At 37.8% G+C, this 25509-nt stretch overlaps 1 protein-coding gene across 2 annotated transcripts in view; it reads left to right on the top strand.

Annotated features, from left to right (window-relative positions):
* Window positions 1–16675, top strand: part of Wif1 (WNT inhibitory factor 1) — a 64920-nt gene extending 48245 nt beyond the window's left edge. Inside the window, exons 6-10 of one of the 2 annotated variants that reach the window (XM_047547965.1) lie at window positions 932–1027; window positions 5865–5960; window positions 11693–11788; window positions 12751–12846; window positions 15816–16675. In XM_047547965.1, the coding sequence (XP_047403921.1) occupies window positions 932–1027; window positions 5865–5960; window positions 11693–11788; window positions 12751–12846; window positions 15816–15937 (506 nt within the window). In that variant the 3' untranslated portion in view covers window positions 15938–16675. The remainder of the gene's footprint in view (window positions 1–931; window positions 1028–5864; window positions 5961–11692; window positions 11789–12750; window positions 12847–15815) is intronic. The other variant, XM_047547966.1, reaches the window with a different exon arrangement.
* Window positions 16676–25509: the final 8834 nt, after the last annotated feature.

Raw genomic sequence — 25509 nt, 5'->3', positions numbered from 1 at the left:
TGCATCTCCTGAAATTATTTTTTTGGTCACATTATAAAAAGTAAAAAGCCACAAAAGAGCTATTGGAAAGTATTTCTTCTGGGAGTGGTTTTCTGTTAAACCCAGTATGTGGTGACACAGGGAGAGAACATTTGTACAGTGTCTACACCCACCCCAACTACTGGACACCCTGTCCTTCAGCATAATCTTATCAAAGTCTTGAAGTTGATTTTTCTCCACTTTAAGTTGCCTTAAAAAAGCTAGTATCACCATTGATTTGAAATTATCTATTCCAATTTAAAGTGGCATGATTCACAATTCAGTCCATACCATAGTTATGAAGTTATTACAAGTAAAAGAGAAAAAGAATGAAAATAAATTGTATAGGAAGTATATCCATTTCAGGGAAATTACTTTTAAGATAATTATGTGAAAAAAGAGGTAAGCAAGAAAATGAATATTAATTATAAGATGCTTAAATACCAAGAGCTTATTTGACCAGAGTAAGCAAAATATTTTTATCTTTAAGAAATAAAAATATTTTCTTAGTTTTCTTATTTTGCATTTATTTTGAAATTGGAAGATTAAGGATATAGGGGCAGAGAGAAAATATTTACAGTTAAAATAAAAAACCACACCTTAGTCAAGATGATTCTGGAAAATAATTAATCAGATATTCAAAGTGAAACAAATTCAAAATTATTTTCTAAGAAATTGCAAAGTTGAAAAATAGCCTAATTAAAAACCACAAAACAATTTTTAATATAGCAAATTTGTATCTCACAAGGGTGCACATTTTAGAATCGACTACAAAGCTTGAAATTGTTGTGCTATTGACATTTAAAAATGGTTCTACCCTACAAAGCTTGAAATTGTTGTGCTATTGACATTTAAAAATGGTTCTACCCCAAATCCCCATTTGGCCTTAATCAGGATTCTCTCTCCCTATAAGCCCTTTGCACACCACGATGCATGAATGGTGGACTTTGTGTTACTCCTGGTTTCTGCATCTGTCCACCTGGATTCTATGGAGTCAATTGTGATAAAGGTAACATTTTCTTTTTAAGAAACAAGTTTTACATTTATTTTATTTTTCAAGTATATATATTTTTGGATGTTGATAGACCTTTATTTTATTCATTTATTTATATGTGGTGCTGAAAATCAAACCTAGTGCCTCACACATGCTAGGCAAGTACTCTACCACTGACTACAACCCCAGTCCCCAAGTTTTACATTTTAAATATTTGATTCAAATAAGTATACTAAATATGTCATCACTCTGTAAGTAGGATATAACCCTCAGGGTAAAGATGACTGCTGTAATCATTGAAACCCGCATTTGAGTGTAGCTTAACACTCAAATGTTAACACTCAAGTGTAGCAGAATTTTATTTCATTCACAGAATGCTCCAGTGCAGGATTAGGAGGTCTGTGGATAGTGCAGCTCTTCTCCATGCAGTGATTCAGGGGACCAGGCACCTTTCATCTTGTTGTCCTGCCTGAAGTGTTGGAGCTTTCTAGGGCCAGTCAACAGAGTAGAGAAGGGGGTTTGGAGTAGGCAGTTCTCTAAGAAAAAAACAGAAACAATCCCCCTCAAAAAACAATGCTAGGACTGGGGAGATAGCTCAGCTGGTAGAGTGCTTGCCTTGCAAGCACAAGGCCCTGAGTTCGATCCCCAGTACCGCAAAAAACAAAAAACAAAAAACAAAAAACAATGCTAGCCCCAAGAAGTGACCCACAAAACTTCCACACCTATACCATGGGTAGGAATTAACCTCCTGGTCCTACCTGAATGTAGCCAGAAATGTCATCCTGGCTGGACAGCTGTCTTCCACTGACCACTCTTGTTATGGGAGGGGATCATGGATTTCTGTTCATTGCTTGACCTAAAGATGAACTGACTTCCAACTCAATACTCTGCTCAAAAATTGCATCCCTGAGAGGTTTCATGCCTCCTTCTTAGCATTGCAGCAATGGTCAGATTTTGTTCTCAGAGACAGGATTCAGACTTGACCTTAAAAAAATTGCTGAACAATTCATATTCTGCATGAGATACCAGTCTATTTTGTCTACTTCATACCATGAAAGTGGGAAAACATTAAGAATTTTCTGCACTGTGTGGATTTAGTGGAGTTATCTTTGCATATATAATGCTAATTATATGAACAGAGCATTGTTTTGGCTAATAAAAATGTTTTGAAATAAAATGACGAATATTATTTGGAAGAAGCGACACTTTAGTGATCATTCAGTTAGTTCCAAGATTATAATGCACAGTTTCTTTTTTTTTTCTTTTTAAAGAAAGGAAAGTTATGTAAAGAGCCCTCAGCATGAGTCAAAATAATAATTTATGGTTGTCTACTATTTTATGACATTCATCATATAATTGTCTGATTTTACTCTCAACAGCCTTTTGATATATGGAAAGTATTATCCATTTCATTCCCAGATAAGCTTGGTGAGGTTTATAGTGCTTGAGCAGCTTGAGCTAAATTCACTCCTTCCTCTGTACCATGTTGCAACCCAGGCTACCTAATTCAGGTCCCAGCTCCCCATGAGGTACTCTGGAATTCAGCAGATAACTTACCCTGTCTTTGGACAGTGTTTTTCCTTTTGCTAAATTTGGAATGAAGTCATTGACCTTCCTGACCTAACTCCTGATTTTAACTGAGATAATATCAAAAAGCAAGGATACATTTTTTAGAAGTGGTCTTTTAAAATCATGGCATTAGATTAAAAACATTTTTGAAAACATGTATTCATAGGGCTGGGGAGATAGCTCAGTTGGTAAAGTGCTTTCCTTGCAAGCACAGGGCCCTGGGTTCAATCCCCAGCACCGCAAAAAAAAAAAAAAAAAAAAAAAAAAAAAAAAAAAAGTATTCATAAAGATTAAGCCCTAATAACACTAATAATAATGACAGCAAGTAAAATTATTGATTGTGAATCCTCTTTTTGTCTAAATTTAGCATTTGGCATCTCCGCTATTTCTAAATTGAGCATTTCTTCTTGTATTAATCCTTTATTTTTCTTTTTCTTTAAGTGTACAGGGGATTGAACCCAGGACCTTGTGCATGTTAGGCAAGTGCTCTACCATTGAACTACATCCCCACCCTCTAAAACTGGGCATTTCTTAAAGTAGAAACTTTATAGTTATATTGAAACTGTTAGGAAATAAAGCAAATCCTTCAGATATTTGAATGAAGAATTCTTATATTCACAGATTTAAAGAATGCATCAGTGTGACCTGCTTAGGTAGATGTGGCCATTATCGGTGTGGTTTACACAGTAGAGTATCCATTGCAATGTTTTACTAATGCTACAGCATCCCAAACACTTCATGGTCACTAATGAGGGAATATATCTATCTCTATTCCAGTATCTTTATATTTTATAATATTTTGCCTTTCAAATGAAAGTTTTCCTACTTGTTAGACACCAGTAAATTTTTTTGTTTTTGGAAAACTTATTGAGATTCCACTTGATCTTAGAGATCTGAGGATTTTTTTAAATATTATTTTTGACTTCCTCAACAACAATAAAAAATGTTTTTTATTATTCAGAAGACAGTATGGAGCTTCTGAAAAAAATGGTGTAGTTATTGGCATAGAGCTAGATCTCAACACTATATTCTGGAACAGACATTAAAAAACAACTTTCATCGACCCTTGGGACATGTGCCACAAAAGTTAGGAAGTGAGTTGTTAATCATTGGCCAATATGCTCTCAGGTTCATTGAAAGTTAGTGTCTCTGGCTCATTGTACAATAGAAATTTAAATTAGTCTGTTTTTTGTTGTTATAACAAAATACCTGAAGCTGGGTTCTTTCTAAAGAAAAGAGGTTAACTAAGCTTATGGTTCTGGAAATTCAAGATCATGGCATTAGCATCTGCTCAGCTCTGGTGAGGGTCTTCTGGCTATATCACATCATGGTAGATGACATTATGGTGGGAATACCTGGAAAAGAGAACATCGCCATGGCCAGATAGGAAACCAGGGAGACTCAAGGGCCAGGTGTGCTGTTTTCATAACAACTTGATCTTGTAGGAACTAACCAAGGTCCTATAGAATTACCTCAATCCTTCCTGAGGGTGGCAGTCCCAGTGACTTAACTGTCTTCTGTTACCCATTTCTTAAAGATTCCACCACTCCACAACACTGCCACATTGGGAACCAAGCTGCCTGCACACGAACCTTTTAGGGACACACTCAAACCATATCCAAACCATTGCAGAAATATGGAGAAGTATGGTCAGAGAAGTAAACTATTACACAAGTACTAAGAGTATGGCTAAATTATATAATCAGGTTTATCAAATTTTATTACTTTCAATTAAGCTACCAGGATCATTGCATTTTACATATCAATAAGGAGCAGTAGGGTTGGGGAGATAGCTCAGTCAGTAGAGTGCTTGCCTTGCAAGCACAAGGCCCTGGGTTCAATCCCCAGCACCGGGAAAAATAAAAAAGGAGCAGTTCCCATAGGGAAAAACCACATGAATATTGATCTCAACGTTTCATCTCCTCTTATCCTTAGGAGAAACAAGGATGAGTTGGGGGACAGGACACACTCACAAAAACAATCAGTCCTAGAAATACCGGCACCAAGTAGCAAAAAAGAGGGCCCCATGAATGGATCTCCTGAATCCTCTACCAAAATGCTATTGTTCCTCTGTAAGTCAGGATGCTTGGTTTTGCCAGAACAAGTATAGCACTGTCTGGAACTGGGAGATGCTTGTGATTTTAAACACAGCATTTATCGTTTCAGAGGCATGTTATTCATAAAATATTTTAGTTGGAATTCTTTTCCACAAAGAAAGCACACATATAACTTTTGGATTTCCTTTCTGATTTTCCTATTGGAAGCTTGCTTTAGCTTTTGTTCAGTTAGAGCCAATTTTGGCCCATTTTATGTGGGACAAAAACAAATAGGATATATAACCGAAATTGCTAAAAATCCAAACTCTAATTTTCATCTTTACAGAATGAGCCAGCTTGTCTACTTTTAGACACTCCATTCCCACTTCTCTGTCCTCCCTCTATTTAGGTGCCAGCAAGCAGTGAAATTCCAGAAACTGCACCAAGAGAGAGGGTTTAGGTTGAATCACAGTATGACTACTATTACCTGGCTAATGTAGCTAATTGGACTCCTGCTGGAATACATCCAGCTTTGTCCCTCCAACTCAGTTGCCACCATATTCCCACCTATGTGACCTCACAAGGGTCTGCAGTCTTTTTCCAAGTACAATTATGCCTTTTTCCAAATGTCATAAAAGCCTATTTAAGCCTATTTAAAATATTCTGTTAGGTAAAATGAATCCCTGTTCATCTTTTTCTGAAAGAACATTGCTTTCTTCTTTGTTGGCTCCTGGTATTTATGACTTCTCTTCTTTTTGTCTATTCCAAAGTATAAGTTTTCACCTTTTACTCTTCCTTTATCCTCCAACCAGATTTTTAAAAAAATCTTCTAGAATTTATAGCATAGCATTCTTCTCCTTTTAAGAAAGAAGATTTTATTTAAAAAATTAAAAGACCGTTTTTTTACACACCATGATTTTTTTTATTAAGATGTAAACTTCTAGGAGTGGGAGGAATAGAATGTATGTGATATCCTATTATATACTATTATGTTCTGAAATCAAGTAATTGCAATTTGATTGTAATTGTAATTTGAATCAATTACTGTGAATAACTGAAGTAATGGGTTACAGTTTTTGTATTTGTAAAGTGGGCTTAAGTGGCTTACTTTATGAAGTAAATGAGCAAGGACAGATGCCTAAGAAACATCATGCACGTTATGTGAAGTTTAATCCCTGGTTAAATCAATGCAACCCCTGCAACCCCTGGTTAAATCTAATGCAACCCCTGGTTGTTCATTCTGACAGCAAACTGCTCAACCACCTGTTTTAATGGAGGGACCTGTTTCTACCCTGGAAAATGCATTTGCCCCCCAGGTCTAGAAGGGGAGCAGTGTGAAAGAAGTAAGTACTGAATTTCTGCATTCTCTTTGTTCTCTGGGTTCCTTGGCAATTTTATCGAATCCCTTCCATTTACCAGAGGAATCCGAAGCGCATTAGCCTTACACATAGCTTGTGTAAGGTCTTAAGGCATTGGTTTCTTTTTGCTACATTCATCTGACACTTATTTTGGCAAAAGGGTAGGCAAAGAGTGACATGGCTCATGAGCCTCAGAGCACTCAGAACAAATGTCTCTGAGTCGGTTCTGTCTGGGTTTGGATTACTCAGTGTGTTGTATTATTTCTTGTTGGTCATTTCCACTTCGCATTACCCGGTGCCCACAGCTTCAGCCTTGAAATGAAGACCAGAGCTCTGAAACAGCAGAGATCTGTCACCCACCTACAGGCGTGGTGGGGCTTTCTGCTGCCATAGCTGCCAGATATCCTAGAATAGACTGAGCCTTGTTACCCACCTAAGAAAAAAGGGCAGACCCTAAAAAGGAACACAGACATGTACACAGCAATAAAAAAAGAACAAGCTAATAGCACAAGCATCAAGACGAGCGCCTCCCACAGACATGGTCAGTGAAAGGAGCCAGACACAGACCAGTGCCTCCTGATGATTCCTTATTTTTTGAAGTTCAGGAACAAGCAAAGCTAATGGGTGATGATGGAAATGAGAATCCTTGTTGGAGGCACAAAAGAATTTCTTGGGGTGCTGAAAATAGTCTATATCTTGATTAGTGAAGGGTCACATGAGTGTTTATGTAAAAGAAAATCAAGTGGTAAACAAGATTGGTGAGTATTCTGCCTTCGCCATATGTTTGTTACAATTCAAGGATAGAATGTGGTAGACAACCATTATTTGGGGAATTAATATACCAAACTGCTTATCGTGGTTCTAACACCTAGTCACCAAGTAGCCCTCAGCAAGTCACTTCACCTCTCTGTGAAACTGAGGAATGAGGCAACCCACTGTAGATTGCTCAGATAGTGGAATGCACGCCCAGGAAGGAGCTAAAGGAACTGGCTGGCGTCTGCTTGTTTGCTGCGACTCTGCCTTTTTGATGTGTGTGGAGGGAGACTTGTTCAGCATTCTCGTTTCCAGCTGTGTTGTCTGTAAAGCATCAACTGTGTTTGGTACAGCCATAGTTTGTGAAGTTGTAGTGGGTTCAAAATTGAATAATACTAAGTGTTCTGACTTTAACTTTCAACCTCTAATTTATTTGTGAGTTTCTGTACTTTAATGAGTAGTAGGTGAAGTAACCATTTTTATAGAGTTCAAATGAAATACTTCTGAAGTTTCCATAGAACATGTAATTAATTGCCAGGATGTGGTTTCTATTCTTATTAATTACCCTTCCCTGATAAAGATATCTCTGAATGAACACCCCTCAATTTTCTCCTCGTCCTCACCCCCAGAGGTTGCACACTTTGTTGGCTTGTGTGTGAGTTTTTGCTCACAGGCTCATTTCATGTACGAATGCCTCTTCATGCCTTAGGTTTACACACTTTCTGTTGGCAGAAGCACTGCTTTATTTTTGTGTGTATATATGTGTGTGATATCTTTTTTCTGACTGCATAAAAAATGTGGGTCTTTGAAAGCCCCTGATGAATCTGATCACAAGTTTTATTCAAAATCTTTCAGGAAATTTCCTGTTTCTATTGAAGGAATCATATTACCAGGAAAAAATGGAAATGGGTCTGGAGTTGAAAAGTGCCTCTAAAAGTATACAGACAAAACAGGATAGTTGAACTATGGATTCTTGTTTTTTAGTTAAGATATAATTCACATACCATAAAACCCAACATTTAAGGGTATACCATTCAGTATATGCACAAAGTTGTGCAGCCTTCACCTCTGGCAAATCCAGAACATTTCATCACCTCAAAAAGAAAGCCCATACCTACCAGTAGTCCCCCCACATTCCCCTGTGCCCCCAGCTCTGGCAACCTCTAATCTACTTTCTATCTCTTCAGACTTGCCTGTTCTGAACATTTCATATAAATGGGATCCTACAACATATGACCTTTTGTATCTGGCTTCTTTCACTTAGATTTATTCTAGTGTACTCAAGGCTCACACATGGTGTAGTATATATCAGGACATCAGTCCTTCTTATTGCTAAATAATATTCACTTGAAGGTATATTTGCTGCATTTTGTTTGTTCATTCATCAGTTGGTAAATATTTGGGTTGTTTCCACATGAAGGCTATTATGAACAATGCTGCAATGAACATTTTTGTATAAGTTCTTTTTTTAGACACAAGTTTTCATTTCTCTTGGAAATATACACATGAGTGAAATTGCTAGATCACGTGGTATCAAATTTTTTGAGGAATTGCCAGACCATTTTCCAAAATAGCTGCACAATTTTACATTCCCATCAAAGTGAAGCAATGTATAAAAGTTCCAATTTTCCCACATCCTTACCAATCCTCATTCTTCTTTTTTAAAATGAAATGTATAATCTGATGTCAATTTATTTTCATTTCTCCTAACCTTAATCAGGAATGATGGCTTCTTAAACTTCATTCTGACTTGATTGTGAGATACACTTGTAAGTTAACAAATAAAACTGTGGTCAGAGGTATCTGACTGGATGGTTGTGTAGTCAAATAAAACTGTGGTCAGAGGTATCTGACTGGATGGTTGTGTAGTCAAATAAAACTGTGGTCAGAGGTATCTGACTGGATGGTTGTGTTACTTACGGCTCATAGATTTCTCAAGAATCTTCAATGGAGCTGGGAAGACAGCTCAGCTGGTAGAGTGCTCGCCTCGCAAGCACAAGGCCCTGAGTTCGATCACCAGTACCACAAAAAAAAAAAAAAAAAAAAAAAAAGAATCTTCATTTAAAAAGACCACACAGCTTACTTATGTTGTGTTATAAATAAAGTTTAAAAATAAATTAGTGGTTTATTTTAAAGTTTTCAGTATAAAATGTTCTTTGTAAAAACATTTTAGAATATTGGAAAAAACAATTAAAAATCACCCATCATTCTAGGATTCAGAGATGATGAGTGTTGGCACAGGTTGTAAACCCCTTTGATCTTTTCTTGTCTATGAGAGTCACAAATTTAAGTTAATTTATCCCACCATCCCATGGGTGGAAGAAGTTTAATGTCTTTGTTTTGTAAATATCTTATGACATTGTACTCATAAGGACTCATCCTCTGGTTGTACTAAAAATGCTGTTTAAATTCAAATCTGGGGTCTATAAGCAATGCTTAGTCTCTTTAGATAAAGATGTATAATTTCTCAGGCCTACTCAGTTTTCCATTGTCCATTGTATAGAATTTGACCACAAATTATTTTCAGGAAAAGGAAACATCAATATTAAAGACAATTATAGAATCCTGAAATTTAAAACAATCAGATCACAAGGTTTGGTTCCTATAGTCTTTGAACTAACTGTGGCCTTCTGACTCTCTTGCAGTTAGTTGTCTTTCTGTTGTATAGGAACCAGGAGAGAACATCCTCCTTCCTGGCTGAGATAAACCTAAGGGTCTTTGTTTCTGTCTTTCAATAGACAAGAAAAGATCCATTGAGTCCATAAAAGGATTCTCATCATAGATCAATCTCTGCATTATTCCTGCTGACCAAGTTTACTCCTCCTAGAGCATGGGGAAATTAGGGCTCACCACGTATTTCACATAAAATTATTCTGTCTGCTTTGCCATATAATTATCACCCCACATAGTGTTTGCCTGGAAAAAAACTCAGTGTATTGCAAAGTATGGTGATATTATTCAATTTTGTGTATGTCTTGGGATCTGATGTTTCTTTGATGCAAATAGAAATTTGTGTTAGACATTCCTTTCTTTTGGGTAAGCGTTGAGATATTAACTAAACAGTAAATTGTTGTATTAGTCAGCTTTTCATTCAAAATACCTGACAAGAACAATTTAGAGGAGGAAAAGTTCATTTAGGGCCCATGGTCTCAGAGGTTCGTGGTCGGTGGACTCCATTGTTCTGGGCCTGAGGTAAGATAGCACATCATGGAGGAAAGCCTGGCTGACTGAGAAGCAGAGACAGAGAGATAGAGGGAGAGACAGAGAGACAGAGTCAGAGAAGGAGGAGCCAGGGAACAAGATATAATCCCCAAGGGCATGACTCCAGTGACCCACTTCCACAACCTACCGGACTTCAATCTGTCCATTTCAAATTACTAATCTATCAAATGGATCAATCCACTTATCAGGTCACAGCTCTCATAATACAATCATTCATGTCCTGTATTAACACAGGAGTTTTTGTAGGACACCTCATATCCAAACCATAACAATGGTGTTCTTGTGTGCAAACCTAGCAAAAAGGGCTTCTTTAGACTTTCTATGGTCAACAAAAAGGTGATATTCTATTATGAAGGTTGTTTTAATACCTGTTTCTGGAACATACTTGTTTTAGGAAAAAAATCTAAGTCTAATGGCACTCCAGGTTTGTGAGAGACACTAACACCCCAGTATTGTTATGTCTGTATTATCTCCACAATGACTAAATGCTGCTTTCATCAATTTATATATAAATAAAGCTCTTTAGGTAAGTAAAAAGGAAAATAAAGTGTTTTTAATCAAATGGTTGAATTCATGTGGAATTCTTTTCTTATTTCTCAAAAATAGTATTTGTTGGTAAAATATGTGCTAGTTCGCTTCTTTCAAAGTTCTCTGACCATAAGAAGAAGTGTTTAGAGAATTAAAAGTTAGATGGTTAGGAATAGGTTTCATTAGTTGTTCTTATATACTCAGAGACCTTCGTAATTAATGTTCTGCTAAAATGAAAAGAAAGAAAAAGAACAACAACAAAATTCCAAACTCATCCCCTACAAAAACCCAAGCTGTTTGCCCTCTTAGAACATCACTGGGCCAGTGACAGGATGTGGTTTCACATCTGGAAGGACAGTACTTTACTTTTTACTTCTTCAAAAACTCAGTCTGAGGATGGCAAATTCTAGATTGCAGGGAGAAAATAAATAGCCTCTGGAGTAAGAAGGCAGCAACCGATGGCATAATTTTTACGTCTAAAGTCTTCTGGCAGCTCTAAAATTATGTGATCTGTGAAAACATCAGCGATATTCATTTTGTATGAGATAAAAGAAAAATGATATATCTTTAGGATCTAAGACATTCCCCAAAAATGCATGGCTGTGGTGTTGGGCACTTTTTGTGGCCTGCCTCACATCCTCTCAGCCAACCTTTAACTCATGTCATTGCTACTGCAACTGGTTTTGCACAGGTGTAAGCTGATTGCACTTCATCTTATCTGTTCCACACCTTTGTTTTCCACCCAGAAACATCTCTGAGTCCTTATAAATCACATACTGCATCTGCAGTATGGAAGAGTGAGGAAGTTATCCCTTGGGGTGTAGACCTGCTTTCAGAACAAGAAACAATCCAAAACATTACTCAGAGAAAAGATCAATTAGTGGGTCATGCATGTGTCAACTTTTAGTAAGTTGTATCTTAAATTACAAGTATTTATGAGTCAGTTAAAAGGTTATTCTTTATATGAAAACTAAATGGAACTATGGCCTTTGGGTAACACATTTATTGTGAAAGAAGATATGTTTCCAAAATATAAGTAGAAGTATTAACCTATCATTTCAAAAACAAAAGCCAAGCAATATGAAAGCCAGAGTAGATCAAAATGAGTGAAAAGTACTGCATTTTTACTCCCTCAAAACCTTGTGGTTCTTTATGCAATTTCTCCTGAATGGCACACTGGGTTCCTTGCTCACTTCCATTCCTCTCTATTTTAGGCAAATGCCCGCAACCCTGTAGAAATGGAGGTAAATGCATTGGTAGAAGCAAATGTAAGTGCTCCAAAGGTTATCAAGGAGACCTCTGTTCTAAGCGTAAGTATCACACACCTCATCAATCTGGGTTATGGGATGAGTGAGCTAGCTGTACTCTCCTACTACAAAACATCACAGTTAACCTTTCCTCACTGACATACGGGATTCCTTTATGTAGACCAAAGACATTGTATGGAATCCATGTATACGAAAGAATTTACATACTCTCACACATACATTTTAATTTTTTTAATTTACTAGAGGTTGTCTTAAGGAAAATAAACTTCCATTATTCACAAGTTTCAAAATCCTACTGAGAGTCTTTTGTAAAAGAGAAACATGATGCTTATTCGAGGGTCACTCTTAGAACTTTTGAAGTAAGTCTAAAACTGACTTTTACCTGGAGAATAGTTTAGGAAAAAAAAATCAGGGGATGAAGCCCAAACTAACTGGTTCTAAAGAACTGCAGGAAAAGTAGTTGTGTAATTCTGTTGCAAAAGGTACCCCATTTGTTTACAATAAAAAAAAAAAAGATTCTAATTCCCTGAATTGAGCTTTCCCTATGCATGCAGAGTAAATCTGCACACTAATACAGTTTTCTGAGAAAATTGCATGAATGAATTTCCATGAAACTTCGGGTATTTTCTCTTTTCATCATTCCCACTCTGCCCCCAACATCTGAGCATTCTACCTCCAAGTTTTCTAGGCAAGCCCCTTATGTTTTCCTGTTGCAGAACTGTAACATACAGGTTGAATAGAGCTGAAATTGAAGTTCCTTTTCTGAGAAAGATTCACGAATGAATTTCAATGAAACTTTGGGTATTATCTCTTCTCCTCATACCCACTTTGCTCCCAAGATTTGGTGGTGCCAACATGCAGGATGCTCCTGCTGTAACAATAAGTTTCTAATTCCCTGAAGTGAGCTTTCCCTATGCCTGCAAAGTTGCACCCTAAAAAAAAAAAAAAAAAGAAAGAAAGAAAGAAAGTTGAGGAAAAACTGATTTTATCTCCTTTGTTTCCAGCTGTCTGTGAGCCTGGCTGTGGTGCACACGGGACCTGCCATGAACCCAACAAATGCCAATGTCAAGAAGGTTGGCATGGAAGACACTGCAATAAAAGTGAGTTGGAACCATCTGAGAAGTCAGCCTCTTTCACTTCTTGGCTCCCGGACTAATAGATGACCCACAACTCAGCCCCACCTGCTATTTCATGAAGAGTAGCTTCTTCTCTGTCCACCATGCTCCCTATGCCTCTCTCTACCCTTAGATTTTAAACTTTAGAATTTAAAAGTAAGGCATCATTGCAAAATGTCATCAGATCTGTAAAATACCAACACAAATATTTTGTAGCTTATATTGCTAATACGGGCTGATACAGTAATATAGTATGTCAACTATGAAAGAAGTGATCATCTAAATTAAGATTTTAATCAAAGGTAGAATTAGTATCTACTTACCTCTGATTTTACAATTCAAGATTTATCAAGTCACATATAAAATGTGAAGAGTTTTACTTTTTTAAAATCTTTAAATTGAACTAGATATATTTTTAATGAGTTCCTTTGAAGGAAAGGAAAGATCTGTGAAGCCCTCTATGAGAGAGATATTATAATGGAGTTGTGTTTTTCTCAAATTTACTGACTATTGAAAATGAACTAGATATGTAGATAAACCACTGGACATTTTATATATGAAATGAAGCTGGATAAAGCCAATTATTTACTATTGGATTAGTGTCTCCCCTGTGCTAAGCAAGAATCCAGACAATGGGGGACACATCAATGAACAGGAAAAAAGGACCTTGCCTCATGGAGTACAGATTCCAGTGGAGGGAGAGTTGATAAGCAAGTGAAGAAAATAACACAGTCTATGTATATCTGCCACCTAGAACTTAGTCACCTAAGCATGGGCCACTGTCCTCTCCACTTGGAGAAAAGAAAGTTTCCAGTCATGCAACACTCTTCAATAGCAGAAGTCCAAATGTGGCTACCATTTGTATCTCCAAAATAACAGATACAACTTGAACAAACCACTTACACATCAAGTATTTTCTAGATCAGTGGCCTCCAAAGGGCGTTGCATATCATCCAGTGAGTGTGGAAATTATTAGTTCAGGTGTTGAGGAAATGTGTTACCTTTAAAATATTTTTAATATTTTATTTTATGCATATTTACATATATATTTAATATATAAATTCTTATATTTATTGAAAACTTTCTAATTTTTGTGCACACCTTACAATATTCACATATTATTCTGATGTATGAATACTGAACTTTTATGTGGGTATACATGTTTATTTTAAGGTAGGTTGGTGTCTGGCGGGCACAGTATGGGAACAAGTGCACTTCCTCTGGTGAATAGCTCTTCACACAGTGGTTATGGTTGACTATATCCCCTCTAGAACATGCTTTTAGGAAACCTTTGGACTAACAACACACCTATAGAAGACCAACCACTTCTTGAGTCATTTTCGTGAAGACTAAGTCAAATATTTTATGCCCCCTCTCAACTGGATACAAACACCATGGCTTGTCCAGAATCAAAGTGATTTTCCAGAAGTCCTTGAGCCTAGGAATGATCTGAGGTCAGACTATACACCCCAGGACTCAATTTCAAAGATCTCTGGTCTTATAACTGGAGACCAGTGATCACCAAGAGTGATGGAGGTGGGGGAGCACAAGGGCACTGTTTCACCGATATACCTGGTCACTCTTACAAAAAGAAGGCAAGTTAGGGGCCTTTTGGAATAGAGCAGTAGATGAGCAGTTCTATCAAGGAGAATTGGAAGCCTCCAAATATCACCCCTGCTGTAGACCACATGCTTAATCTTTTGCCGTCAGTGTCCCTCCTACAATGCAAGCTGGGAAGGTGCCCCAGTGCTTAATTCAAATGCAAGTGAGTTTTCCAGGAGAGGCCACCCGGCCAGTTCTGTACTTCAAGAGAATGGAGTTGAAAGAGTGGGGTTTATTTTAACTAGAGGGAGGTGACAGGGAAGTTCTGAGTCACAGAATTCTGCTAAGAACAGATTCCCAGTGGGGTGACACATTGGGAGGTCCCAGGCACCCAGGCATCCTAGCAAGGAGGATCCTGGAGTCAGACGTCCTTGTTCAGGCTCACCCTCGCCAGCAGGGAGGTTCCGTCTTCATGGGTGGCAAGTCAAGCTGCATGGTAGGGAGTTACTCCAGCGCATTGTTGGCTCATGTTTTGACCATTCCATGAGCTACCAGCCTACATACTGACAATTCAAAGAAACACATTCAGGAACAAATATTCTGTTCTCACTAGTTGTTTAACAACATGCTTGCATTTAACAACCACAAGGAACAAATGAAATGCTGAACTTGACTCTGATGCACATGAAGATGGTGGCAGATTTTTGAAATGTAATTGCTGTTTTGGATCAGTTTGGGAAACCAAAAATGAACGCGTGCTCCCAGCACCTCCACAAGTAGAAGGGAGGGAGGTCTCCAGTTGTGTAACTCAGTGTTACATTCCACTGACCACCAAGTGGAAAATGGATAGATGCCACCTGACCAAAACCCACAAATCCCCATTGATGAGGAGTCAGTTCCAATCACCACCCTTTCTCTCATACATATAATGGAAACACTCAATTCTTACAAAATTCCTGTATGTATGAGTGTTGTAGCCACTCCCCATCATGGGATCTATGTGAAGAGTGGAGGTTGTTACATATTGAACTGGATCATCAACTGGATTGATGTTTCTGCAATGCAGTGAAAGGATCAATGGCCAAATCCTCTATAACAGCATTTGAGACTTCATTGTGAGATCCTAACAAACCCTCGGGTGGAGACTGCTTCCATTTGAACACAACAGCCAAAATATATAGTGAGTAAGAGATCCAATGGAGGGCAAATTTGATGGAGTTAGTAAAATGGATTTCTTTCAACAGAGATCTTGAACCTGTAACATCTCTTCATTTAGGTAGCTTTTTGTGGTCACGGTGGTCTTCCACTCTGGGTTAAAAAGGGAAAATGGATTTCATTTGAATGGTTAATGATGAATCTGAAGAGCCTGTTTTTGTAGTTTCTTTGCTTTTAAGCTGTGAATAATTTTGCAGGGTACAGAGCCAGCCTCATGCATGCCCTGAGGCCAGCAGGCGCCGGTCTCAGGCAGCACACGCCTTCACTTAAAAAGGCTGGGGAGCTGCAGGATCCACCTGAATCCAATTACATCTGGTGAACTCCGACATCTGAAACGTTTTAAGTTACACCAAGTTCATAGCCTTTGTTAACCTTTCATGTGTTGAATGTTCAAATAATGTTCATTACACTTAAGAATACTGGCCTGAATTTTATTAGCTTCATTATAAATCACTGAGCTGATATTTACTCTTCCTTTTAAGTTTCCTAAGTATGTCTGTAGCATGATGGTATAGATTTTCTTCTTTCAGTCCTTTGGGACAGATTTTATATTATGTCTGTTGATCAGGTTAAAATTGTGTCTTTTCGGTGTATAGTTGGCAGATATTTGCAAAATTACAGTGCATTCATGGTGTTGAGGGACTGGGTCACATTAGAGAGGTTAAATTGGGCAAAAATGCATAAATCACAAGGATTTAGATGAAGCAGTTCATAGTGTTGAAGTTACAGCATTTCAAATTTTATTGTCACATATTTAGACGTTTGTCACATTTTTTAACTGCTCTTATTTGTTTGCTCTCATACGATACATTTTAACTTTACCATTACTTCAGAGAGTTCAGTATTGAAAAAAGAAAAACCAAAAATTTACACTGTGGTAGTGGCATTTAAACAATATAATATATTGTAAACACAACGAGATAGGGGATATAATGTATGAAGTCTTTGCATTGGCTCGAAGCAACATAATATATTGTAAACAAAACACTGCTCTTACATAATAAACGTTTTATACTGTTTGTATGTATAAAATAAAGGTGCTGCTTTAGTTTTCTGAGTGTTGTCTGGAGTGGTCTTTGCACGTGTGATCTGGTTGGTTGCAGTGTAGTGGTGGCTCATACTTTTCAGTACCATAAAAGAGATACTATGATTTCATTCTCTGCCCCACCACAGCCCTCAGCCTCATCCCTCCCTCCCAGCCCTCTGACTCTTTTCACTGCGTATTTATATCACAGCTGAGTAGACATTTCTTTCAAATAGTTTTCTCTAACTAGAATGTGTTAAATAACTATATAGTCCATTTTCCGCTGCTATATAGAATACCTTAGACTGAGTAATTTATAAAGAAAACAAATATACTTGACTTTCAGTTCTGGAGTCTGCAAAATCCAAGAGAATGCCAGCATCTGACAAGGACCTTCATGTAGCATCGCCCCATGGCAGAAGGCAGAAGGGCAAGAGAGCTTGAGAGCCAGGCAGCCAGAACTTGCCTTTAGAACAGCCCACCCTTGTCACAACTAACCTGCACCTGCGATCATATGAATCCATTCATGAGGACAGAACAAATCACTACTTCTTAGGTCCTGCCTCCCAACACTATTGCATTGGGGACGCATTCAAACCAAAGCAATATCCCATTAGTGGAAAGTGTCCTAAGTCTTTCCAGAGATGTCAGAATGTCACAAATGAAAAGTGCCACCATTTATTAAAAACCTATTGATCCTAAATACATCATAGGCATTATTTTACAATTCTGTGAAGCCAGTGTTACTGTACCCTTTTACACATTGGGAAACAAGCTTGGAAAGACTAGGTAGTTTACTGAAGACAACATAAGAGTTTGAATCTATGTCATGGGATCCAAAGCACTAACACTGTCCTGTTCTCCCTCATTCCCTTTCTCAGCAAATGCAGAACACAGAACTCCACCTATCCTAGACAGCAACTTCCCAACATATTCTCTTCTCTATTCTCCCAAGGGAATGTGGACTGTATTTTAGAAATAAGATCTACAGGTTTTCTTCTGCGAGGGTGTGGCAATCAGTTGTGTGATGTGAGATGACATGATGGTGAGAAGTGATTGAGGGAGCATAGTGGATGCGTCTTTTGTTGTGGTGCTGGACCGCAGTGAGCTTCCTCACCTGATTGGAACCCACAGTGCCAACCTGTGGGCATACAGAGTTGGCAAAGCAGGCCAGGGGCCAGGGACCCAACCTAGAGATCCCAATAGGAGAACCAATGCGTTTATTCAAACCTTTGAAATAAAATAATAAGATCTAACACTTACATAGTGCTTACTCTATTCTATGTGCTTTATTAATATTAGCTAATAAATAAATAATAGAATGTTGGGGAAGTTAGAGAGCAATAATCTAGATTGACTGTATATAGACTCTAAAATCACAAAACACAAGCAAATTGTAACTTACCAAATAGAACGCTTATGTGTGTTTTTATAAAAAGTAATTCAGCCAGGTATGGTAGTGCACATCCATAATCCCAGTGGCTCAGAAAGCTGAGGTAGGAGGATCCTGAGTTCAAAACCAGCCTCAGCAACTTAGCAAGGGCCTGAACTTGGTGAGACTCTGTCTCAAAATAAAAAATAAATAAAGATCTGGGATGTGGCTCAGTGGCAAAGTGCCTCTGAATTCAATCCCCAGTATCGAAAATAAAGAAGTCAATATATAATTAGTATTTCATTTATGATATGCTAATAATGAATTGTTGGCCTTAGACTCCTAAATGTATTTCCAAGTGTCCACCAGGCATTTCCAACAGGGTGTCCTAATAGCCTTTGGAACTCAACATCTTCACCCTCACCCTTGCCCCACATTTGTCCTTGTGTTTCCTATTTTAGTTATTAATCTAAACCGTTTAATTACATACTGCATTAGAAATTTGAGAGCACACAGTCCTATATATGATGACTATTTGTTTATATAGGTAATTGTACTAATATATGCATTGTAAAAGCCAGAAATGTTAAAAGGAAAAGATACAATCTATAGAAATTTAACATTTTCTTGACTTACCCAAAAGATGGTTTTATGCCTACCCATAGGACACCTCAGGTAAAGGAGAGAGATGACAGGATCTGAAATAACTTTAGGGTCAGAGAAGAGAATTTGGACTGGAGAGAGAGTACTGACCTAAGCAGGGAACTAGATGAACAGCTGTTTGTAGAGTCCAGAAAAGAGATGTGTCTGGACAGTGATGCTGATGACTGAAATGGGAAATGCAAGAAGAATAAATGTAGGGCAGGGGTGAGGGTGAAGATGTCAAGTTTAAAATGTCATAGGGATATCCTGTTGGAAACTTCCTGGTAGGAAGTACATTTAGGAGTCTAAGGCCGATAATTTGTTCATTAACCATATCATAAATGACTAATACTAATTATAGATTGAACTACTTTTAATAAAAATACACATAAGAATTTTATTTGGTAAGGCATAATATAATTCACTTGTGTTTTGTGTTTTTAGATTCTATATGCAGTTAACATCCTTTACCACTAACTTAAGGCTTATGTTTATTTATACAACAGTGTGGCCTTTATTATTTGGCAAATTGATTGAGTGCTGAGCACCCCTGGTCACCAGATGTATTAGGAATCTTCATCCAAAATACATCCTTTGATGACTTTATTAATATATGTAGGCCCACAACCGTGGAAACCAGCTCTTAAAACAAAGGCCAATACTTGTTACTTTATGGGCTATGAAATCATTATTGTTACTCTTATGAAGTTACTATACAAAGATAGTTGGAAGGGGAGGGAAGAAAGGAAGAGGAAGAAGATACGAAAAGTATCTCTAAACAAAAATTTAAAAGTTAAGTTAGTAAGGAGTCAGGGTAGTCTAAAGAGATGCATACCATTTAGCAAGATGAAGTAGCTAAGGAAAAGGAAGTAAAGCTTAGATAATAACATGGGCTAAGGACTGAGGTAAGCACATGAATTCTAACTTGTTTGTGAGAGGTGGACCGTACTTCAGCTCTAGGCTCTGCTAACCACCTCAACAAGGAAACCATGGCTGGTTATGAGTCCGGAAGACCATGAACACCAAACAAACTAGCTACTCAGAAGTTAAATCATAGAAGGTGCTTCCATTGGGGCTGGATCAAGAGGTGTAGATCTATTTTGGCATTTCTTCAAGATGACGATCTTTAAAATATCTGTTCTGCATTTATTTATAGAAATACTGCATAAAGAAAAGGTGGAAAAGAAGGGTTGCTGACAAGTTTTGGTTTCTCATCTACCATCCCAGGTCATTTGTTTGTGACCCTAAAATTCTGTGCCCTTGTTAGCAAACAAAAGTTCTCCAATTAATTCCAGTCAAGCTACTGGGAGGGAAGTTTTTTGAGCATCTTATTACTTGATCATGTCCCTTGAAATTCTTACCACCATTCCAAATAGCTTCTCAGGGTATTCCCATCAACCATATATCATTCTCTTCCTAAAAGGAGTGTTAGTAACTAAATGTTCCCCATCTCAATCCATATTCAGTGGTATTTATGGCACAATTTTAGCTCGATACGCAAGGCATTTCCCCAGATGAGCTAGTCCTTCAGCCAGCTGTAATTGAGAGCAGAGAAAACTGCCTCCTACGGATTCTCGTGAAGAGGTCAGAGTGTCATCTAATACACAATCCTCTCAATAATATAAAGAGAAATAACATGCCTGTTTCTTTTCATATTCTTAAGAAGGAACAATTTCAATAAAGTAGAGTTTAATAAAAGCATTTCTACCAAGGTAGCAGATGGGAAGAGTATATAGTGAGGTGAGCCATTTTTAAATTGGGTACAGAAGAAATGTTGCCATTTCAAAAGGATTTCTTAAGGTCGTAAAAAGGAAAGGAAAAAGAAAACAAATGACTATCCAAAGACAGGAGTTTTGTTGCAATAATTCTTAAGTTCCATAAACTTATGCAAGTGGCACAAATATAAAAATTTAATAAGCATATTGAATATAAATGTCCTCCATATGGCTCAACATAAAAAATTAGAAACCATACACAGGAAACTCACATCATAAAACAAAGTATTCAGGTTTTTGGTAAGATGTTAAAATCCTAAAGTAAACTCCACATCTCAATTGATTTTGCACCTGTTCGTGGTTTATTGTTGATAAGTATATAGAAGTTACAAATGAAAAATAATTTTTATTAAGCCTTGTCATTGCAAGATTTTTCCTGGGTAACAGATCTGCCTCTCTAAGCATGTTCAGCTGTTATAATTACCTGGCATTTCTTGGAACTCCATGAGTGACAAGGAAAAAAACTACTCAGATGACAAATAATCCCCCAAATCCACTGGAGGATAATGAAAACTGATTCCGTGTAGCATAAATTGTCGGCTTCCTGATGCAGTGACCATGACAATGGGCAGTCCAGCATTGAGCATGGTCTAAAGCCTGGACCTGGAGCTATGATTGGGAAAGAAGAAAAAAACGAAAACAGAGAGAGCTAACCAACTATAATCCAGGAAAAGAACTGGCTATATAATTTGAGAGGTGAAAATATGGATCCCTTGTTCAAAAAGTATTAAGAATTTCAAGATGGTGACAACAGAACATTGCAGCAATCAGGGGGATCCTTCTTAATACAGTTCCCTGTGTGAATGCATGGTTCACATACTCTTGAAGCTGGCCCTGTCCAGGGCCATGCATGGGTCAAGCATCCCTAATCCAAAAATCCAAGATCTTAAATCCTCCAAAATATGAAACTATTTGAGCACCAAAGGATGCCACAAGTGACCTCATGTAACAGGTCTCAGTCAAAACACAAGTACACTAAAAATATCGTACAAAAGTACCTTAAGACTATGTGAATAAAGTATATATGAAACATAAAGTTAATATTAAAGTTAAAGTTAGCTAAGATATCTCATTATGGATATTCCAAAACCTAAAAAAAAAAATCCAGAAAACTGATCCCAAGCATTTTGGATAAGGAATACTCAGTTCATATGAGGAAATTTAAGTAAAATACAAAATATCTTCCTCTACTTAGGCCCTGGTCAAATGACCAGTTCCCTCAACTTCATGACTGGCTGTGGGAACCCAGTCCTTGGAAAGGGAAGAATCATTAACCAGCAAACCAGTGGAGTCAGTGATCATTTACCAAATTTCTTCTGAATTAATATTACAAATACAAAATTAGGAAAGGACACAGAGGGCAAATTAAGGGGACAAAAATGTGTTTGCTTTACGTCTCATTCCAGTCAAATTCTTTGAACCTCAGTTCCTGTTAAAGAAAGAATTTGTAGCTTTAAGTTTATAGCTCACAAGGGAAAGATATTTTTCAGAATCCTGTGAACAATCTGTTATAACCAAAAAAGATCATTTTGAGTTAGTCCAACTTATGGCTGCTGTTCTTTATTAGGAGACAGAAAACACAGAAACCTGGCTGAGTTGGGATCTTATGCATTGTGACAGAAAATAAGTTCAACCCCACCCATGGAAGCTTAATTTAATGAAGAGCCATATGACACTCTCCAGAAACCCCAAAACAAATGTCCTCAAAGCCCAAATTAGTCTTGCCTCACTTTAAGGAAACACCCAAAACTAAAAAGCAAGTCTGAGACTTTCCGCCCCACACCATTCTCTAAAGATGACGATTTGCTGAGAGTTTGCATTTGAGGCTAAAACATGACCAACTTTGGGAAGGAGCTCCCTCTACAGAAGCAAAGCCAGCCCTGGGCACCTTGTCCACTGGCACCTTGCTGAGTAGTTAGTCCCTGGCTTGTACCACACGAACTGAACCCCAAGTGTTCTACTGGGGTTTCAAAGCTGCTTTGCTTTCAGTGGTTTGGATATTCTGCCCCTGCTTGTTTATTTGGATTACATACCGCCTTGTTTCTAAACCAAAACCAGACTGACTAGGCAGCTTGGGAGTAACGAGCCGAGGCGAGCCTTAGGCTGCAGGCATCCTGGCTCCACATGTAAGCTACCCTGGAACCATGATGGGAGCATAGGTTATTCCCTGACAACGAGTCTCCAAGTAACTGGCTAAAAATAGTAGCAATTAGTAATATACAAAGGAAATGACTGTGGCCATTGTGCCTTTCAAAGAAAAAAGTGACCTTTGAAGCAGACCATCAGGTGGAAATTGCAGCGAGTTGGTGCTTCTTCAGCTTGGCCCAGTGTCCACCAATGCTTTTACGCGGGTGCCAAGCTGAGGCCGCCATTCCACCGATGTGCATGATTGAGATTCCTGGCAGAATGGAGTAAGAACAAAATTAATAAGGTGACTTTCAGCTAACAAATGCTATCCCAGCACAAAGCAGCTTTCAAAAACTTTTTTTTAGAGAAACTTTCTATGGAAATTTTGATTCACAGCTTCTCTCTGAGGGGATTAAGTAATCCTTAGGAGAAATGGAGAGTTAAGGTTTGCTGCAGTCACAAAACAGTGCAGAAGCAGGGGCAGCCCTGGTGTGGAGAGTGAAACTGTGTCCTGGAGAATACCATTTGCTCCGAATGTTAGTAGACAGGAGTTAGGTGAAATCAGGGTTCTGGGGTCAGAAATGTCTGGATGAGGAGCCACACTTAAGTTAGGGCGTTTTTGAGGAGGAGCCCTTCCCAGAGATTTTGTTATGCAATTGTGCTCTGTGCGTGTACAACAGAGGACTGGTGTGCGACATTACCCAAACTTATTTGATCAAAGGCATCTTTTCCCCTAAAACATTTAAAGTATTTCCAAGGAATAAAATTTCACACAACCCACTTTGGGGATCACACCCCTAGTTAAGTAGTATGCAATCCCCAAAACTGGGTCCTTAGTATACTTTCTTCTCCAGAATTTTTAATTTTATACTACCTGTTTGATGCTAATTCAAGGATAACTGAATCTTGTTAATTTATAACACAAAGAACTTCTGGTTTGAATTGTAAATGAGTTGGTTTTAGGTCATTTTCTTATTTTCCCTCCATGTATTCCAAAATAAATCGATCTGTTTTATTCTACTTTGCCATGTTTAGGAGCAAAAGAAAACTCTTTAATTATTTTAAGAACTTTAAAACTTAGATGTGAGTTTACAATTTATGGAATTGGCTTCATCAGCAAAAGGATAAATGGATCCTTATAACAAGTTCATTTTCCAGGCATTTAGGTAACATTCAGCATTTAAGGAGTCATGTGAATTGCCTGGCTAGAGCACTTCTGTCAACTGCCTGTGGAATGTGTTTATGGTCATTTCATCAATTCTTGATCTCCCTATTGCTTCTCAAATGTTACTCAACTTTAAATTAAGAATGAAAATCATGGGCAGAAAACAAAATTTCACCATCTAAAGACAGTAGGGGGCATAGTGTACTGGGAGGAACAGTAGAGTGGGCTTGAAGAGACCCAACCTTCAATTCTTCTACTCAGTTGCTAATGGTTCTTATCCAAGATCCCCCAAATGGTGCCTCTTAAGCAAGTTATGACCCTACCTGTCCCCTTCTTTGGGCCCTGTCTTTAGTCCCATCCCCTGAATAGTCTGAATATATCAAGCACTTTGCTGGAGATGGAGGAGCTACCATTTCCTTCATTGTGTTACCAATTCAGCGTTGTTCTGGGATGCTCATGACCTTACGATTTGAATATTTTCTAATAGTAATTAATCTTCCTTGGGAACAAGACAGGGTGGTCTAGGTTGATCCCAGGCCTTTCCAGAATAGGGAAATCTATCTACTTTCTGCCTTAATGGAATTCACTCATCAAAACAGTAGTAGAAGCAGTAATAAATGGATACCCACCATTTGCTGGTTACAAGGATTTGTTTAAAGTTCTTTATACACAGTAATATAAATGAGAAGATTCAGTTTATACCAACTCTCAGGAAAGAGTTGATTGTTAATTTGGGGAGGAAACTAATGGACAAATTGTTAAACACAGTAAATATTAAAAATTATGTGAACATAATTTAATTCATTATTTTTAAAAGGAATAACAAATACTTAAAACTAACCTCTTCCTAATTATTTTATGACATTTTACTATCATCCACATTATTGAGGTTATTTGTATTTATTGTATCTATCTAGAGGAAAATAACATGGTGTGCTACTCTGCATTGTTTCCCAATTCTACATTCAGTGATGCTACACTGATAGCTTAAAATGGCACCACAGAGAAAGTATTTACACCACAGAAATTGGCAAAGGTTAAAATTAAGACTCTCATTTGCTAGTTGTTAAATGTTAACTATTCAATCTTCAAAACATTATGGAATGCATATCATTATCATTCCCATTATGTAGATAAGAGACCCCATGCACAATAAGGTATATTGATATGCCCAGAGCCACATGTCTTACGAGAGGCAAAACTGGTATTTGAATACAGGCAGTCTGTTTCCAGAGCCTTGTACTCCTGATAATTACAGGTAGGAACTCTGGTTTATACGCAACAGAAAATAAGTTTTATCAAGCAAAGGACCTATGTCATTTCCTTCCAGATGGAAAGAACACATCCACAATATGGAAAGGGTCAATAGAGCTGCTAGAGTTGAATGGTGGAAAATGAACTACCAAGTGAGTAACTTAAAACCTCTCTGTCTCCAGGATCCAGGACCAGGTTTATCACCTCCAGACATGCTGCATTTCAACTTTCACTCTTGCTCCATCCAGCTACCATTTTTAGCATTTGTATTTGTTTCCTGTGGCTGCTGCAAGAAATGACCACAAACTTGGAGAGTTAAAACAACAGTAATTTATTTTTACAGCTTTGAAGGTGAGAAGTCTGAAAATGGTGCCGCCGAGTTGAAATCAAGGTGTCGTGAGAGTTGTATTTCCTCTGGAGGATCTAGAGGGCAATCTGTCCTTTGCCCCTCCCAGCTTCTGGTAGCTATTGGCACTGCATGGCTTATGGATACTTCTCTCTCCACTCGGTGTTCACATGGCCTGCTCCTTGG

Source organism: Sciurus carolinensis, chromosome 4 (genome assembly GCF_902686445.1).
Source record: "Sciurus carolinensis chromosome 4, mSciCar1.2, whole genome shotgun sequence".
Classification (NCBI taxonomy): domain Eukaryota; kingdom Metazoa; phylum Chordata; class Mammalia; order Rodentia; family Sciuridae; genus Sciurus; species Sciurus carolinensis.
This window is presented reverse-complemented; position numbering and strand designations above follow the sequence as displayed.